At 42.8% G+C, this 19,775-nt stretch overlaps 2 protein-coding genes across 3 annotated transcripts; both read left to right on the top strand.

The window, feature by feature from the left end:
* The first annotated feature begins 5,997 nt into the window (after positions 1 to 5,997).
* Positions 5,998 to 14,714, top strand: TMEM9B (TMEM9 domain family member B). The gene is made up of 5 exons (XM_010412895.1): positions 5,998 to 6,162; positions 7,929 to 8,020; positions 9,724 to 9,832; positions 10,734 to 10,868; positions 13,540 to 14,714. The coding sequence occupies exons 1-5, from the start codon at positions 6,088 to 6,090 to the stop codon at positions 13,693 to 13,695; spliced, it is 567 nt and encodes a 188-aa protein (XP_010411197.1). The 5' UTR covers positions 5,998 to 6,087; the 3' UTR covers positions 13,696 to 14,714.
* A 104-nt stretch (positions 14,715 to 14,818) lies between these two features.
* On the top strand, positions 14,819 to 19,703 carry ASCL3 (achaete-scute family bHLH transcription factor 3). Of its 2 annotated transcripts, none has more exons than XM_010410960.4 (2): positions 14,819 to 16,782; positions 18,821 to 19,703. In XM_010410960.4, the coding sequence occupies exon 2, from the start codon at positions 18,826 to 18,828 to the stop codon at positions 19,363 to 19,365; it is 540 nt and encodes a 179-aa protein (XP_010409262.1). In that variant the 5' UTR covers positions 14,819 to 16,782; positions 18,821 to 18,825; the 3' UTR covers positions 19,366 to 19,703. The 2 variants fall into 2 exon arrangements, with proteins under 2 accessions (XP_010409262.1, XP_019138656.1); XM_019283111.3 differs by having other exon boundaries at positions 14,819 to 18,342.
* Positions 19,704 to 19,775: the final 72 nt, after the last annotated feature.

Raw genomic sequence — 19,775 nt, 5'->3', positions numbered from 1 at the left:
CTTTATGCTGTGTTTGGGCATATTTTAACTGCCTATGAATCTGGCATCCATAATGGTTAGTGGCAGCAGATGAAGGGTTGATCCTGGTCATCACCATGGTGGGCAAGCTCAGAATATGAAATATTGCCATATTGTCAATACTTGTGGTCATCTGAAGTATCTGACTCACCTTGCATGATGCTGTCCTTGAATGCAGCTTACCTTCTCTGTGCAGGTCTAGGTATGTGGAATTGTTGGAATTTTCTCCATAAAATACACAAATACTATATGTGATATTGCGATTGCTAGGGACAAGCAGTGGTAGTGAATGGTTTCCTGGATAAAGAAGAATACAGAGATTCCTGCTCTTTCAATTATTAGGGATATGTATCTAAAAGAAAAAGAATATTGTTGCATCACAGAGACCAGTGGAAGCAGAATTAAAGGCAACACGTAAGACAAGATCTGACAGAGGTTGAAAATGCTAATAGGAAAAGGGCTAATGGAGCAAAATGCAATTCATTGCCTCCAAGCTTTCATTTTTGCCTTGCCCAGGTCTGCTGGCAAAGTAAAGATCTGCTAATTAAAGCAGGCATCTGCAGAGTAACTGCGTTGCTGCCGCTGACCCAGGCCAGCAAGGTGCTGAGTGAATACTCCTCATTTCCTATCCACACCGAAGTGTGAATGAGGGGCCCACAGCCATCCAGGGATTGCTTGATATGTGCTTTGGAAAAGTGACCAAAATAGCAGGCAAGGGAAGAAAATGGAGCCAGTGCATGGAGGGGTTCCCAGTTTTCTTCCTGAGGTTACTGAAAGCCCCTCTGCTTAGCAACAAAAGTAATGATAAACTTTGCCATAAAAACACTTGGAGCTGTATCATAAACATCATCTTACCTTGCCTTTAACCTATCCCTCCCTGGCTATGGTATTTCCATGCAGGTTGCAGCAAAGATTGGAATGAAATGGCTGGCACGGGGTAGAGCACATTCTGGATTCATAGTGACATTACTTCTCGTGCTGATCCCATTTAATATAAAACAGGAAGCCTGAATTTATTAGAGTAATCCTAGTGGATTAGCCTGTATACAGAAGAAGAAACTGTGGTTCCTTTTTGGGCATGTTTGCCTCCATGCCTCTGGGGCAGAACAAGGAGCAGCAGATGAAGTGTGTGGAGCAGCACTGACCTTGTCTCTCCCATGAGCAATACAGGCAGGGCATCTGAGGTCTTGCTGGGTCAGGGCTGGTAGAGGCTATTTATAAGTTTTGGATTAAACAAACAAACGCAGAAGCTGTTCTTCATGCTGCAAGGGATGAAGCCAGAGTTGTGGACTTACAGATTGTGGTTGAAGAGCTGAAGCCTCTGTCTCACCTACAAGCTGCTGTTCCATGTATTTGCAGCATGTCTCCTTTGCTGAAGGAAGGGACTTGCAGCAGGAATTGCACTGATAAGAGCATGACATATGTCACTAATTGAAACCACACACAGAACACAGCGTGCTCCCCGTGTGTGTGATGTGGGGACTCAACTGCTGCGGTGTGTGAGAGCCCTGACTGACCTTGCATTAGCAGAGAGGGACCTTGAACTCTCACAGCCTGCAGAAAAGTCAAGAGTGGATTCACTGAGACAGAAAGATAAAATAAATGCACAGCTCTTTCAGCACTTCCCTCCATTCGCTTCATATCATAAATATCAATACAAATATAGAAATACAGAGGTAAACAGCCTGCCCAGCTTGCCCTTTCCATATGCATGCATTTCTGCTGTGAAAGGCTTTATGTAACTCCTGACAGCAGATCACAAAATAATGCCTCAGTTATGGAAGGAAGCCACGAGCCATTACATTGCATTACGGTAAGGTAATGGAGCTCTGAGATGAACTGGATTTGGAGAGCTTGCTTTTATTGTCAACCTTGTACCCCATCCACCCCACTGGCATTGATTTCTCTTTGTATTCTCCAGAGACCAAAGACCACGAGACCAGAATAGCAGCTAGACCTGAACCAAGCCACTGGGGTTTTGGCCCAAAACAGAAACTCATGAGACAAAACTGTGCTGTTTATTTGAAGGGATGCAATACCAATGACAGAACATATTCAGACAGATGCTGATGACCAACCTGCTGAAAGGTGAATTTCTCATTAGCCTAGAGCAACTGACATTATAATTAATCTCTTCCCATGTTTCTTTCCTAAGTAAAGGCTGCTGTGACAAGTGCTGCCATCACTTAAATTTTTTAACTGAAGGTAGGGAATAGAAAAAAAAAAGAATCTGCGTTTACTTGGTTTTTCTTCTCTGCAAATGTCACACCACTTTCATGTTGGCAATAAGTGCAGAAGTGCTGGTCCAATCACTTATTTACATAATCCCCTCAGATTTTTCTTTTATATCATTGTTGATAATGAAAAGATTTTCTCAGCTGGGAAAACAAAGGGAAGCCAGGCAAGTTCTGAATGTGAATAGGCTGAACTGACATAAGAAGATGGTAATTTGCATTAGTAAAAAATAATCATAATGTGGATTATTTAAATTATGGTAAATAGCATCTATCCCTACCTGCCCTGAGGAACATCCACCCCGTGACAGTGAAGGCCCGTTCAGCTGCAGTGTGTGAAGCAGCCCTACACCAATTGTTTGACACAGCACAGCAGAGTCCAGCTTAATTACCACAGAGCATAAAGGTACTTTGCAGAGAAAAGCTTTTAAAATACTCATATTCACACGTGAATCAGTGCAGCACAGTAAGGAGGAGCAGAGGCACAGCTTAGTGCTCTGTTGGCTATGGAGACCACGTGGCTTTGGGAAGGCTCCTGCAACAGGAAAGGAAATGCAGGAGCTCACTGTGCACGTAGAGTGCCTAGAAACATAAAGCTCTTTATAAGCTATTTTTGTAAGATGACTGAGCAGGAAAGATGTGCCCCTGGAGCGGCTGCCCTGCCCAATGCCTAGAGATGCGCAGCCTGTGCTGTGTCTTTGTTGCATAGCCTTGATTCTTGTTCCCCAAAGCCTGGCTCAGGCTGTGCCCCAGTAGCCCAGGGGGATGTACCCCACGGCTCACCCCTCCACGGCCGGGGCAGACCAGGGCTCCCCCCTCCCCAGAACCTCAGAGGCAGAGCGTTTGAATGATCAAAGGCACTGCCAGCAGCTCTCTGGGGCACTTGGTGTGTGAGTATTGATAATGGAGACAAACGTGAGAGCAACTACAAAACTGTAAAACCCCTAATTCAACAGAGCACACTGACAGCAAAGTGCAAGGTTTAGCTTCGAGAGGCCAGTGCATACTTACAACTCTCAAACAAATCTTGTTATTAAAGCATAGTGCATGTTATTTTTAAAAAGCACACTAGATGAGAGAGCTCAGTTCCATTAACTTGAAAAGGATTGGTCCAGTAAGGACAGAGTGAGCAGTGCAGGGAGCAGCCTGCAGCCACTAAAGCTCAGACTCTGCCGATAACCCAGTGAGAGCTCTCTTGAAGATGAAACACATCTTCAGCCCTTCTGGAAGATTAGCAAGCTGAAAAGCAATTATGCTCATGGCAACCATTTCCTTAAAATCAACTTTTGTATACATTTTTTAGCTGCCTTTCCTCTTTTTAAAAAACTGTGGTTTAACAGTATTGCTTCTGATACTGGTGTGCTGACAAATACATTAAAAAAAAAAAGAATGGAAACAAAATTGAAAAAAATCTAAATGTTAAGACAGAAACTCCCAGGGCTCTTTTCTTAATAATTCATCCAGAAGCCTTTGCTTACTTAATCACTTGTTATTGTTTTCTAGGGGAAGAATGGGCTCGTCTGGAAGAAGTAACCTTTACCTACTGCAGCACCAAGAGCCTGTGGCTCACAAGTTCCCGTTTCTTTATTTTGGTACTCCTGGCTTTGAGGAAACTCCAAGACTGGGCCTGAAGATCCCAAAGGCTGTTCCAGCCACCTAAATAAAAGCGCATTTATTACCTGTGTATCAGACCCCTCTGATTGGGTTAAAAAATTAGTTTATCAGGCTCTCTTTTCCTACACCAAACTCTTCCAAAGGCAGTGATGCTTCTGAAGCTGCGTATTGTTTACTTCAGCTCAAAATGTGATCTGTGTTTTTCTAAAGATTCAGCATGTTTTTCAACTCAGCAGTCAACCTGCCCATCGTAGACTACGGCTGTGGGTGGTGGGGAGGACACAGAGCCTTCATGCTTCAAACCACTTTCATTGCAGATAGAGTCATTAAATAGACAAATTGTTTGGCTAAGGCTGAAACCTGATGTATGCTCATTACAGTCTGCTGGCAATTTCCCCATAATTTTAAAAAAAGGTGTTTTGTGTTTCCATAGTAACTCGAGCTCCTTTCCTGAGATGTCTGATGCACTGCTAGGGTTACATAACCTATTGTATTAGGAAGGAGTGAATAGCACAGTTGAAAAGTCTACTGAATCTAAAGGATTATGAAATTACAGCCACCAAGTGGGGGCTGGGGAAGGAGAGGGGAAATAGAGCAGCTTTCAGCCATGTACAGTTTTGCTACTGAGCAATTTAGACAGAGAACCATGGAATTGCAGAATGGATGGGGTTGGAAGGGACCTTAAAGATCCTCCTAGTTCCAATTCCCCTGCCATGGGCAGGAACACTTTCCACTAGACCAGGCTGCTCAGAGCTCCATCCAACCTGGCAGCTTGAACACTATCAAGGATGGGGCATCCACATCTTCTCTGGGCAATCTGTTCCAGTCTCTCAACACCTTCAAGGTAAAAAATTTCTTCTTAATAACTAATCTAAACCTACTCTCAGTCTGAAGCCATTCCCTTTGTCCTGTCACTACCTGCTCTTGTAAACAGTCCCTCTCCACTTTTCTTGCAGGCTCTCTTCCGGTACAGGAACGGCTACAAGAAAGACAGAAGGTATGAAAAGGAGGAGAAGGAATACATGGGTTGAGTCACACAGCCTGCTGTTCCTCTGTGAAGGTGTCAGAGGAGCTGAGACGAGCCCAAGCTGTTTTCCAGGCTGGGCTCAAACCCTTATTCAGCAGTGGCTGCTGTACCAGGGACAGGCTGGATCCATCCAGCCCTGGCTGCATCAGGTAGGTTTGGGGTTCCTACACAAGTAGGGAAGACTCATAGACTGCTTGGTCTGCCAGGTCTTAGGGAGCACAGCTGGAAACGCTGCTTCTCACCAAGGTTGGCCACCCTCTGCAAGAAGGTGAGCACAGCTCTTGGGTGGAAATAATTAACAATGACATGACAAATGGAGAACATTGCTGGATTTTAGTGATGTCTTCTCAGAAAAACAGCTGTCTATAACATGCATGTAGATTTACATAACTGTATGTTCAGATGTACAAAAACTGGATTCTACGCTGCTCACACACCTCGTTTAGAGTGGTACTAATCATCACTTCTAAGCCATTCCAATATTCCAATATTGGGGGAACTACAGGCCCATCAGCCTAACCTCTCTTTAAAAAAAAAAGACATGTTGATACTAACGTGTGTCCAGAGAAGGGTAACAAGGCTCCTGAAAGGCTTAGGAAATATGTCTTATAAGGAGTGGCAGAGAGAGATAGGTTTGTTTAGCCTGGAGAAGAGCAGGCTCAGGAGAGACCTCATCACTCCCACACCTGCCTGAAAGGAGGGTGCCGTGAGGGGCTGGTCTCTTCTGCCGTGCCTGCAGGGAGAGGAGCCGAGGAAATAGCCTTAAACTGACACAGGGGATATTCAGATTAGATATCAGAAAAAGTTTTTTCACTGTCAGCGTGGTCAGGCATTGGAATATGTTGCCCAGGGAGGTGGTGGAGTCACTGTCCCTGGAGATGTTCAAGGGGCTTCTGGATCTGGCGCAGGGTGATACGGCTTAGTGGTTACAGTGCTGGATTGGTGGTCGGACTGGATGATCTCGGAAGTCTCTTCCAATCCTGACGATTCTATGGTTCTAGGAATATTTTTGTGCGGCCGGCCCGCGCCCCGGAACCATCCTGCGGCGCCGCCGATTCCCGCGGGGCCGCCATCGCGGGCGGACGGCGCCCCACGTGAGGGCGGCGGCAGGCGGAAGTGATGGCGGCGGGGGCCCGGCGGCGGCCCGGCGGCGACAAGCGGCGATAAAGCGGCCACAGAGCGGCGGGGCCCGACATGGCGGCCCGCGGGGCGCGCCTCTGCTCGCTGCTGCTGCTGGCCGCGCTGGGGGGCCTGGGCGCCGAGGCCAAGGTGAGCGGGGAGGGAGGGGGGGGACGGGTCACGGTGGTGCTCCCGGTACCGGGCCCTCCCTCCGCCGGGCGCTCGGTTCCCGCGGGTCGTTCCGCCTTCCCGGCCCCGCTGCTTCCCCGGCCGGCTGTAGGGGAAGGCCCGCGCCAGTGGTTTTGTGGGGGCGCTGCCCTGCCCCCGCTCGGCGGAGGAGCAGAGCCCGGCGGCGCGGCCTCGGCGCCAGCCCCGGTTGCCGCGCTCGCCTCACGCTCGGCGGGGTTGATGTCGCTTTGCCGCGGTGCCCGGGGACGCCGTCACACAGAGCTACGGGTGGCGATGGAGCTGCTGTTCCCGAGGCTGCCGGAGCTGGGCCGGGCTGAGCCCCGGGCCCGCCGCAGCTCCAGCGCGGGGCTCCGCGGCCGCTGCCCGGCCTCACCCAGCTCCGGCCGCCTCACCCGCGCTGGGTGCAGGCGCTCTTCTCTTGGGCCTTCTGGGTTAATGTTTGGGGCTATTACCGTAGTTCTCTGTGACGGGCAGAGAACACCGTGTCTTCTCCAGTCAGAGTGCCCGCGTGTCTGAATTTTCTGCTTTTCAGCGGTAATCAGCTGTTTGAGTCCTCTGAGGCGAGACCAGAAGTGGTTTGCTGTATGGTGTGTAGATTACGGTGTGGATTTACGTGCTCTCCTGAGACCCACCTGCAGTGCTGCATCCAGCTCTGGGGTCCCGAGCACAGGAAGGACATGGAGCTGTTGGAGCGAGTCCAGGGGAGGCCATGACCGATGATCACAGGGGTGGAGCACCTCTCCTGTGAGGAAAACCTGAGGGAATTAGGATTGTTTAGTCTGGAAAAGAGGAGGCTCCGGGGTGACCTAATTGCACTACCTGAAACCTTGCAGTACCTGAAGATTGTAAGAGAGACGGAGAAGAACGTGGGCAGGCAGTGTCAGGACAAGGGGGAGTGGTTTTAAACTGAAAGAGGGTAGGTTTAGATTGGATATCTGGAAGAAATTCTTCTCTGTGAAGATGGTGAGACACTGACAGAGGTTGCCCAGAGAAGCTGAGGGTGCCCCGACCCTAGCAGTGTTCAAAGCCAGCTGGATGGGGCTTCGAGCAGTCGGGTCTAGTGGAAGGTGTGCCTGTGGCAGTGGAGTTGGAACTAGATGGTCTTTAAGGTCCCTTCCAACCCACACCTTTCTGTGATTCTGTGCTAGTGCAGTCAAGGTTTTCCAGCTGACCTATGCCCACTTAGTGTTACTCTAACTTGGCTATTCAGTGTAGAAGTTCATTATCAATCCTTGTTCACACATTCTTTTGTAATGCCACTGGAAATTGCCATGAACTTTAGAGAAGCCACGTTCATCCTTTGTCTCTTATTATTTGCTAAAATAAGTTTGGTATTGTTTCATTCATTTTAAGCTCATCACTGTGTCTGTTAAGCAGCTGTCTTCATAAGCTGGATAGTTGAGTCATCACCATCAGCAATTTCTGCATGTGTGGTTTTTCTTAAAAAGAGGAATGAGCTTAAACTCCATTTTTTTCCCCTCGAGAATGTGTTCCTATCTCAAATAATAGTGTTACTTGACAAATTGCTCTACTCTCTTAGTATTTCTGAAGGGTTGTTCCTAAACTTGTAGGAAGTCCTGAGTAAGACTGTTCAAAGATACTTGCAAGTAGTTTGTGTTAAATATTTCAAGTATTATGTGAAGAATGCTTTCTGTAGCCCTGATAATATAACTAATATAATAACTGATGATAATTTGTTCTAAGCATGATGTTTACTTTACTTTTAGAATTCTGAGGATGTCCGGTGTAAATGCATCTGCCCTCCTTACAAGGACCATTCAGGCCATATTTACAACAAAAATGTTTCACAGAAAGACTGGTGAGTGTGTGTGGCACATGCAAAATGATAATAAGTCTTACTGGTTAAAGACCTGTCCTGTAGTCATTACATGAGAATCTCCTATGCTGGTGCCAGGACAAAGCAGAGCATTTTCATAACTTACTGGAGCTTTTCTTTCAAAAGTACTCCAGAATTCAGCTCTAGCAAGGGACAAGGCTTAAACCCTGTAGTTTATGCCCTGTCTTTTGGTTTGCTTGCTTGCATGTTTAATTGTTTATTTGGACTTGGAAGTAGTGGAAGGGAACAAAGTGGTGTATCTTGAATCCAGTGATTTGGAATGGTGTAAAGGCAAGGGAGCACAAACCTGGAGCTGAGACTTGGGAGTATTGTCTTTGCTTGCTCTGCTCTTCAAACCCATCCTGTCATTTAGGGACTGTTGTTTCTGGAGTTTTATGCAATTCCAGTAGATTTTGCACTTTTTTAGCAACTTGAAACTCTGTGTTGGAGGGGAAAAATTCTGATATTAGTATTTTTTATCTTCTCAGTAACAGACTTACTACTGTACTTAAGCAGCATATAAGATTTCCACTATACTTGTGCAGTGTATTGATGCAAGCTTTCAGTCATAGGAACAGCAATTGCACAGATTATATCTTGATTTTTGGTTTTGTAGCTTGAGTGCTGCATTCTTCCACAGAGGAGAATGTAATTCTGCTTTCACATAAATGAGAAAATTAAACCCTCCACTCCCCTCCAGAGGCTGTGAGGTGGCACTCAGCAGTTGCAGCTATGAAGAAGAAATACAAAGAGCACAGAAGAGATGAGCTGGTGCCTGGCTGAGTGTTTGCAGTGTTGTAATTTAGCCCAGTAGAGTCTTGAGTCCCAGGCTGCTGCTGTCACTCCAGGCCTTTTGTTTCACTACCTGCTGCTGACTGTGCCAACAGGTACAGGAGGTAACCAGGAGAAAGGTGAAATAGGATTTTGGTTCTGTCAGTGCTCTGCAGGGCCCAGGGGGTTTGAACTCTGAGTAACACCCTGAGTCAGCAGAAGGACCAGCATTACATAAGTTGTTGTTGGAAGCAGCTGTCTCGTGGCAGCTGGATTTTAGTGCTGTGGTATAGAGTGCCCATAATATTGTCAACCAGGGTTTTCCACAGGGGACTGACTTACATGTGGTAATTTTAAGTCAAATGCTTTTGCTGAAAGCTGAATGCTCTTTATTCACCATTTTGCTGCTTAGAGAAACAACCCAGCTGAGTTCCTTTTTTTTAAATTGTTTTTGCAATGTCTGTACCTTGTGATGACAAGAAAAAAGAAATTCAGTTCATGAATGTCAAAGAGAGGCTAATCTCCCTTCAGATACTGAAAGGATGGAATAAAGTATGGTGAAGAAAGAAGTGGAATTAGTAGCTGGAATTTACTTTTATCCGTGATGTCGGTGTCAAATGATGCATTTGTGCTGGATTCATATCCTTGGACTTGTTCTGCTAACAGCTTTAATACTTTCACTGAAAAATGAAGACACTGTATTGAGTTAGAAAGATCTTAAAACTTGTTTAGCAGCTTGTCAGTAGCTGAATTTCTCATTTAAGTGAAATAACTGTGGCATAGTGATTTATTTATACCTGAAGTTTAGAACAACTGAACTTAAGCAAAGGTGGCTTCTCATCTCCTGCAGCAGAGTGGAACAGCACAGCTAAAGGCAGCTCAAAACTGACTGGGCAGTTTCTGTGTTTCCTCAGTGATTGTCTCCACGTGGTGGAGCCTATGCCTGTCCCTGGACCTGATGTAGAAGCATATTGTTTACGTTGTGAGTGCAAATATGAGGAGAGAAGCTCAGTCACAATTAAGGTAAGTGGTATAATTCTGTTGGCATATATTAAAGACCTCAACTGTTTAGTAAATATGTCTGTTGTCTTTCAGAGAAATACTATTTTTAAAAGGAAAACTTTTCTAAGGCAGTCTAAAATGTAACTTTTTCTGTAGTAGTTGCTCACAATCTTGAGCAGTAACAATAGCATCAAACTTTAGCTGAAGAAGTGAACCTGATACCCTTTGTTGAAGATCTCTGCTTTTGAGATCAGACTTCACACTTGCTAAAATTTTGAGTATTCTGAGATACTTTGTCAAGCTTTGGGCTTTGTTTTCCTTATTATTTCAGAGGGCCTGTCATTACTCAGCTGCCTTACTTGCTTACTATAAATTTTCTTTACCCACATTTGTTCTAACAGATGTTTTCTGTGTTCTTCACATTCTTGTCCCATTGGAGTCGTTGAGGCCTGGACTGGTGTGAAAAGACTGCAGTATATCTTTTGGTTTTTGACAACACAGACTACTTTATTTTGGGACTTTAGAAGTTTGGTATTTTGTTTTGCCTTCCCATTGTGCTTGGTGACCGAATGCAGGTCTGTGCTAGAGAATGGGAGATCATTGGGTGACGCCCCAAATTTGTCACAAGTTGAATGGCCAGACTGTACAGTTGTCTTGGTTGAAGTGAGGTTTGTAACACCAAATTGTTTTAAGAGGGATAGCATACGATTCTTTGCAAGGTCTCACTGTTTCAAGCTGCCCTAAACCCTTTTAATACCATGTTGTAGTTTATTGGTTTTCCTCTCTTTCTGGATTTTAAGTCATCTGATGACACTACCATAGATCAAACTTTGCCTGTACTCATCTTTTGGTCCATGCTGCCTGTTGTGAGGCTGGGGGGGAATGTCACAATCTTGGCATAAACTGTGCTTGTGTTATGTAGGTGACAATCATCATATACCTGTCTATTTTGGGCCTACTTCTTCTGTACATGGTGTACCTTACCCTGGTGGAACCTATACTGAAGAGGCGTCTCCTTGGACATTCACAGCTCATACAAAGCGATGAAGACATCGGGGTGAGTTCACCAGAGTCTTTGAGCACTTGGTTAGTGTAAAGACTGGGATGGTTGGTTGATAAATAATTATTTGGGGTGAGCAGCTTTTATTGCCAGGCTATGCTGGGAAAGGGAAGAGAGAGCTGTGTGATGACTTCTGTGAAGCCACTCTTTCATTTTTCACTGGGCTGGAAAGTAGTAAGGTGAGAACTGCTTCAGTTCCACCAGCTCTAGGCACAGATTGTTTTCACAGAGAAGAAACAGTGTAGGAATGGAGGTAAGAATATAGAGGAGTACAACTTTTTAAGAATTAATGATCCAGTCTTGCCAGTGAGCATTTTTATGTGAAGTGCTTACTGCTTAGATTGCTCTCTACAAAAAGAAAGTATGGGAATTGCATCTTTTATTGTTCCAGTTTGAGTTTCCTGATGCTAAAACTTCAAGAAGAAATTGCTATAATGAAGTAAAATAGTGATGGATGCTGAAATAATTTCTTAGTATTACAGCCAGAAATCAAAATGTGGCAGTATATTCCAACAGATCAGGAGAGCTTTTTTTGGGAGAAGAAGGGGAGTAGTCCATTAATGATGTGGTTTCCTGTCATTACTGACCTTTCCAATCTCTAGCACTGGGTAACAATCACATTTTTTTGTTGTGAAATCAAGGTACATAAAGCATAGCTGATAAAAACTATTACCTGGGAAAATGCTTAATTTTGGATACTTAATTACCCCCTTGCCAAACAGAAACACCTTTTTAAGTGAAGGTGGCTGAAGATTATGTCCCATTGTTTCCAAACTTCCCCGTGTATTACATGTAGACATGTTTCAACTGTCTTTGTAATGACAACATAAGATTTTCACAGTTACCTCTGGAAGGATTTTGGGTTGAGTTTTGGTTTTTTCTTTTCTGAAAAAAAGGTATTGGAATAACTCTCTCTTTAAATTCTTATGGCAAATTGGGCAGTTCCTACTTGAATTAAGTGAGCTTGTGCTGTATGCTATACCTCAGACAAATTTATACCTTAGATAAATTGTCTTAATGCCTCCAACTGTGAGTTAGTCTTTTGATTGTAGGTGGAAGAAGTGAAATAAGTCCCATGGCAGAGTTCAGGTTAACTGCAGAATGAATTTACCTAAAAGTCTGGATCCATCTTAACCAATGTCATGTTTTGCTGTAGCTGTTCTGTGAACATAACATCATTTAAGGTCCCTTATGAATGATTCCCATCCTTGCCTTTCCTTTTGCAAGTTCTTGAGGTATTCTTGTCACACTTCAAAAATACCATGTCCATGGATTTTGTGGCTGAATTTCAGGGAAGTGTGTTCACTCTTTCTTGTTGCCCATTGGTGACAGTGGTAACTGATCAATGTAAGCCGCTTCCTTAGCCCTCTTTCCTCTTAAATTCTTTTTTCCCCTTATTGTCTACATAGAAATTGACAGTAGCTAGCCTTGGAGCTGAGAGTCTTGTTTGTCAGGAAGGCCACTACCATCTAGACTGTCCTGTGTTTTCCCACCATGTGTTCTGCAGTAGAAAACCGTGTGTTGCTATTATGATTTTTTTTTTTCCCCTGTGAATGAAGTGACCTGTTTCCTGTTAAGTGCCCATTCTAGGGATATCCAACTGTATAACTTTTTATGGTGAGATGACAGCTCTTTTGATCAGGGATAGTCTCTTGTTCTCTGTGAGTATATTTTTTTAATGCTCATTGTGGCTTTGGGACTTAGAGCAATCGTTTCAATAGGTATCATTAATAATAATCTCTGTACAGCTGAGAATTGTCATTGAGCTGCTCTACACAGTCATATCACAAATAAAGCATCCATTAATGTAAATGTCTTCTGAAAAAAAGTGTTACGGAAAAAAATAAAAGGAATGTGAAATGTAGGTATACAAAAAGACAGTTATTTAATACAGGACATAGTTACGTTATTTTTCATTATGCATTGTATATATGATGCTTTCTGGCATAGCTTTAGCAGCATGATTTTGTCCAAACAGTTTGATAGCCAAATAAGAAGTTCAGTTCCAACTCTTACTGTTTATAACCTGGCTATATTTACTAGCAGAAAATAAAGCCTCGCAGGTACTGTTAGAAAACAGAGTAAACGTTAAACAAGCACTTGGTTTTTGTTGCGCTCTGTCACTTAACAGCTGTATTGACACTGTGCCTTCAGACAGCTCAGCACAATGGGCTTAGTTTGGTAAATAGCAGAGTGTGTTGGTTTGATATAGAAGCTGTGTGTGAACATCCTGAGGTGCCTGGCAGGAAATGGCCAGGAGCTGGCAGAGAGCTGGCTCTGATTCAGTTGTGAAGTGCACTCACTACAGTAATGGGGTGCCTGGTTCTGCTCTGGGCTGCTGTCCCTCCAGTTGCTAATGGATGCAAGACTATGGGTCTGATCCTGCAGCTCACCATGATGGCTCTGGGCAGCAGGCAATTGATAGTACAAAGAAGTGTGGTGTATTTGGGAAACCTGTGGAAGTTCCTGTGAATGAGAAATTGAAGTACAGTTCCAACAATTCAAAACCTCGTGTGGTCGTTGTTACTAACCAGCTTGTTGGAACATCTCGTTTACCTTAAAAAAAGACGACACCGAACCAAACCCCGCATCCCGTGGAATGTAACGACACAAAAGACTCTTGTAGCTGGAACTGCTGAGGGGTAACTGTGGATTTTTGCTGTTCCAGGACCACCAGCCTTTTGCAAACGCCCACGACGTGCTGGCCCGCTCGCGGAGCCGCGCCAACGTGCTGAACAAAGTGGAGTACGCCCAGCAGCGCTGGAAGCTACAGGTCCAGGAGCAGCGCAAATCGGTCTTTGACCGTCACGTTGTGCTGAGCTAATTGGGGCTCAGGGAAGGAACTCCAGGGATGTGCACTAGTGGAAAGAGCTGACAGAAGTCTTCCTGATCCTGCCAATTCAGAGGAGTTTTCTTGAATGATTTGTTATTGATTTAAAAAAGAAAAAAAAGAAAAATTAAAAAAGTATTTGAACTTTGAAGGAATGTACTGGAGTGGAAGCAGTTTAAAAAGATTAGTTAACCAAAAGCTTAAATCTTTGTTTTCAAATGGCTTTTACTAACAAAACTGAAAAGAAAACAAACCCTAAGATACCTTGGGTTGCCACTGTGGTACATTACTTACAGTTGTGACTTTATGGTGGTTTTTAACTATATATTTCTCTCTACTATTTATGTGGTTAAAAAGTACCTGGGAACACAGTAATTGCTTACAACTCACTAATCACTTTATGTAAAGACCTTTTGTAAATATACTTGGATTTTCTGCTGATTGATGCTAGGTACTGGAAATTGAAATCTTGCAGTGTAGTTTTGGTCTCAGAGAATGAAACCCTGCTGGCTGTGTTCATCATTTGGTTTCTTGCACTCGTACTTCCAAGATGCTTGTATGGCAAGTGATGTCTGCAGATTTAAGGCAAAACATAAGTGGACACTGACTCCTGGAGCTGCATATTTCAAGTACTGTGATGTAGATAAATTCAAATGCAGTGCACATTCAAGACAGTGTTGACATTTTGTTATATTTTGCTTTAATAGCTTAATATATTGTAGGTGTATGATAGATCTTAAAAAAAAATTTTTCCCTTTCTTTTCATGGGTGAAGTCTCAGGAGTTAGTATATGATGAAATATTTATTATAAAAATCTTCCTGCATTTGTCTGGATCGATGGTGTAAGGCACATACTTTCTCTAGCACCTGTCATCTTGGGAGTTAGGTGTATTTTTTTATCTGTGACTCTGTACTCATCTCTCTTCAGAGGTTATACAGTTGCTAGATTACTAACTTTCATATATCCCCTTTGGAATGTAACAATTAAAGATAAAACTGATTTTTGAAAAATGGATCTGCATTATCAGTTTGTCATCATTTTTCTCCCTCATTATGCTGCATGTACATTCCATCCATAAAAGCACTTCCCTAAAAATGCTTCAGAGTAGAAACGCACTTGTTCAGTGATTAGGTAAAGAAAGGCTCATCAAATTGCTAATTGGAAGAAGTTTTTAATCCCTGACTCAGATGTAGCTGTGCACATGCAGTTACATTATTGTGTTACAGTTCTCAGTTCCGCTGTGGAAGGAGGTGGTACATGGAGGAATATTCTGTTTCTGGGTGCAGTTTTGGCTTGCTTAGTCCGTGCCTGGGGGACAGATGGTACCTGTGCTCATAGCTCTGCCAGGTTAGGGCTGCAAACACAGTTGCCCCATACCAACATCTGTACTGACTGAGCTCTTCTGCAGGTACCGAGCTTTGTTTTCATGTCAGTACTGTAGACTTCCAGAACTGAGTTAATCTGGAGGGATTTAAAGCAGGTGATGACTTGGTAGATTCACAGGATTCTTGCTTTAAATAAAAAAAAAAAATTGCACAAGGTTAAGAAAAATAAATTCAGGCTTGGGTTCAGTTTTTGTGTTCAACATTGCCCTGATGAGTGGGAAGTTGTTCAGTTGGTGGTGTTCGGTTACTGGTTATGACACTGATGTCCTTAGGGTCCACTAAAGAAAAATAATGCAACCTGTTTGTGGAATACATGCTTTGTTTGTTGAATATCTCCCTGTCTACCAGTCCTGGGAGTTGTTCTACCTCTTGGCTGCCTTTCCCGTGATGCCTGAAGCTGGTGTGGGAAGGAGAAGGCTGAGTACAGTACTATGGCCCACAGAGGGGCAGCACAAGGTGAAGCTTTCTTTCCTTGATGAATGACAGTCACAAGGAGCAGGACTGAATGTATGTACATCTTTTGGTAGTACAGGTATTTCTAATCTTACAGTGTCTTCTGAAAGTTTTAAGCTAAACTAGTTTGGGTTTTTTTATGTGGTGGTACTTTGATGGATAGAAGGGCTGAACAGTGAGATAGTCTTAAGTGTCAATCCTGTAAAATGTGGGAATTTTGAAGAGAGGTGTCCTATTTCCTTGCACCTGTACAATTGGACAGCTGTATACTGATATATGTAGCATCTATGTACCTGTACACATTACATTATAGATTCCATACTGTTTCTCTTTTTAAGCAAAACTTGTCTTGCTACTGTTAGCTCACTGTTTTCAAATCTTCTCTTCTTATATATATTCACCTTGTATATGATGTTACAGTTAACACTGAAAGAATTTTCCAAAATTACAAATTTCCAATTTCCAAAATTAAATTGAAAGGCATTATGCTGACTAATAATATGTGTCCTCACCTCTAGTGGAGAGAAATCCATAACAAATTTCTAAATAAATGCTATTCTTCCGTGTTTAAAATGAAGCTATGAAAATTAGTTTGCTTATGCCTTGATAGTGAATATTTACCTAAATTCTAACTGATTGTTATATTTAGACATTAGAGTACAAAATGCCAATAAATGAAAATACTGCTTTGTATTTTCATTACTATACTGTAGTAGTCTGCAAAAGAATGCAAACAGGAAGTGAACAAACCACATTCCTGATTACTTTTTCAGGTAATCTGGATGTGTTCAATTACAGTTTCAAAATTTCTAGCCCTTAATGCCAAGTTTTGTTGCCATCATAGCTGTGGTGTGGGTGGAAAAGCCCAACCAGAAATGAGCAGATCTAACTAAGCTACTTTGCATGTTGTCAATTGACTATAAATTGCAGTAGTCATTGACTCAGTGGAACAAGCTACATAATTCAGGTAAGAGACTTGCATGTTGCTGTATCTAGCCACAGATCTTCACTTAATATCAATGTTCTTGTAAATCACTTCTACCAGCCATTTACTAACAGTGTTTTCATAGCTTTTTAATGAATCCTGTTTAATTTGTAACCTATTTAATAAGATGTAAGAAAAATGGAATAATAACTTCTTTTTTTTTTTTTTTTTAAATATCATTCAGACATTTTCAGGTATTCATCACCCTTACGAGAGCACATCTTGTTTCCCTGGATTTTACTTTCATCTGAAGATTGGTGAGTCTCTAGTCTAACAGGAAAATGTTCCTAACACTTGCATTTTGCGCTTTGTGCAGGTGTTGAGGCAGCAGGTAACTGTTTTATGTAACACTGTTACACGGCAGAGATGTCAGTACTAAGCAACAAATACTGCAAGTATCTCTTCTTGAGGGGTTGTGCTGGTTTTGGTTTCTTGCTCTGGAGTGATGTGCTGTAATTTTTTTTTTTTTTTGCTATGTAGCAGACTTTGCTTCCTCAGTGTTTTTAAGTTGTTAGCAGTAGAAAGTTTTTAGGCAATAACCCAACCTGTATAAGTAGAAAAGGGAAAGTTGGCTGTCTACTATTTTATGAAGAGTGTATATTCACCTCTGAATTTTTTGCATGCATATTAATGTGAAATGGATGTGTGTTCATGCTTTTAGCCTACCTACAGAGGTACCTGTTTAAGATGCATGTGACTCCCACTCATGCCTAGCAGCTATAAATGAATTCTTCACTCACAGGATTTCTGTTGTGAAATCTGTGTGCGTTAGAAAAAGAGACAACTCTGCATACAGAGGCATTTTCATAGAATATGTTGTGGGAATAGGTCCATATGAAGTAAAAATTCTCAGTATAAATATGGCAGGTATGAAGTCATTAGAAAACATTACATTATCCTCCTATCCTTGTGAAGGATTAAGGGAATCCCTTTTATGTTGTGGAACTGTGATTGGAACGTTTGAAGCTCTGCCAGATTTCTGTGAGTATGGAATCCAGAAGTTTCTAGTAACCTAGTTTAATGTTCAGGTGTGGTTTCCATTTTAGGGGATTTAATAGAACCTAAGTGCTTTAGACAGCAATGTATGGATGTACAAGTGGATGGTGAGTAAGAGCATTTTTGGATCCATTCTGTGTAAGCAAGTATTGCTTGCATTCTGTGAGGATGGCTCACAGAGATTCTTTAAAAATCAACTGGTTATTTCAAATGTATTTTAAGTAGCTATTAAGTAACAGTCATTACATTCTCAGCACTTAGGCTGATCTTTAGCTGTTTGAATAACAATATTGGGAAGGCACTATAATGGAGCTTCTTATAAACCACTGCAAGATTATCTTTGTAATAAACATATCAGAGTGATTTGAGTAGTTACACCTGCTGTAATGCTGCTCTGAAGAGAGGGTGTGAGGGTTGGCCAGTCTGATTTACAGGTTTCTAGCAGGGCCCCAACAACTGTGTGCCATCCCTTCTTTGTATTACTAGGACATGCATTTTTCCTTTAATAAATTGTTTATTTCTTAACCCTCCAGCAGTAGGATTGTTTTTAGTATTTCATGTCTGTGTTTAATCTGCAGGTGAGCACAGAAGGAGCATGAGGACCCAAGGAGATGTTGTCCGATTTAGTAGAAATTCTCTCGTCTTTCGAAATTCTCTAAACTTCTTGTAAATCTTTGTATGAGTGGATGTAATACCTGACAGACATGGAATTAAGACTGAGATCCATTCTCTGCACAAATTTTCCATCTTATTAGGATGATATATTGAATGAGGCATCAAGTGAATAGAGAGAAAACTAATTTGTCTTTGGAGGCTCTTTGGTATGAATAAGGGAGTCTTTTACTGGAATTGTAGATTGAGGTTTTTTCAGGGAGGGGACGGGAGTGGGGAGAATGCTTCAGATGTTGGCCTGCTTTATTTGTTGTCTGTAGACATGTAAGTTTTGGTGAATTTGGAGCAAGCCAGACCTATGTGGAATACATATAGGTAGATTCTCTTAGTTTCTAAAGCTGAGGTGGAAGGAGACTGCTTGCTGTTTCCTTCAGGAAACTTCAGTGGCTTTATTAATATCTATTGTGTATTAATTTAATCAGTGTGACTGACTTGCACCTTGTACTTTTGAAGTGGGATGTTGTCTCTTCTACCTAATCTTCCAACACCATTCTGAAATGTCACAAATGCATTAAAAAATCTCTTCTGGAAAGTGTCAGCAAGGCCTAGCGTTGGTGAGTCCAGGTGAGCTTTTTCTATTGTTCAGTGTGAGTTGTTCAAAGTATTCTGTAATTTATGTGTTTCCAGGCTAAATGCAGAACCTGATGGATGGCAAAAGCTACTGTAACCTCATCTGTGCTGAGGCTCAGCACATCCAGCTGGCAAGGCCTTTCTGTGCAGACCCACTGGTCACGTTTCACGTGTACCCAGAAACACCAAACCAGGTCCCTTTGTCTGAAGATTTGTCATTCCTTCCTTTCATGTCAGAGCATCTCATCACGGAGACCTTCTGCAGTGAGCCCTGCCCCTTTGCCTACCAAATGCCCCATTCCAGTCTCCACAGAAGTGAGTACTCCTATGGGTCAGCTTTCATCAGGAGGAGGAATGAGAGGGAAAGGCAGCGTGTTAAGTGTGTCAATGAAGGCTACGCCAGGCTGAGGCACCACCTGCCGAAGGAATACTTGGAGAAGCGGCTCAGCAAAGTGGAGACCCTCCGTGCTGCTATAAAGTACATTAGGTACCTCCAGTCTGTGCTGTGCACTGAATCTGTGGTGGCAGGAAAAGGTGTCATGGAGCCAAACCAAGCACCTAAAGCCACTCACAAACAAGCGCAGTTTTTGAAGACGATCTAAAGCGTTCCAAGGCAAGCCAAAGGCATCCTGTCTGGGAATGTAGTAGCCACTATGTTAATGACGTGCTTGTTCCTGGCACTTCCTAGGAGCAGATCGTGGCCCACGTCAGTGTCAGCCCACACAAGAGCTTTAATGTTGCAGATAGTAACTGCGCTTAGATATGAGAAAGACAGCTGGGAAAATCTCAGCCGAATGACCTATGTTAATTCATGAAAATCAGAATGCAGTTCTAAATTTGTCACCAAGCTAAAAATGTAACACCTATATGTGTGAAGTAACTATGTATCATCACAACCTGCATGCTTTAAAATAAAATCTTTCTACTTATGGGACTGAAATTCTTCTCATTTTCTCTAATAGTGCTGGTTTACTCTCACATGCGCTTCCTTAAAATATTCAGTCTAATTGCC

This window comes from Corvus cornix, chromosome 5, assembly GCF_000738735.6.
Source record: "Corvus cornix cornix isolate S_Up_H32 chromosome 5, ASM73873v5, whole genome shotgun sequence".
Lineage (NCBI taxonomy): Eukaryota > Metazoa > Chordata > Aves > Passeriformes > Corvidae > Corvus > Corvus cornix.
The sequence above is the reverse complement of the archived record's forward strand: the minus strand, read 5'-3'. Positions and strand labels throughout refer to the sequence as shown.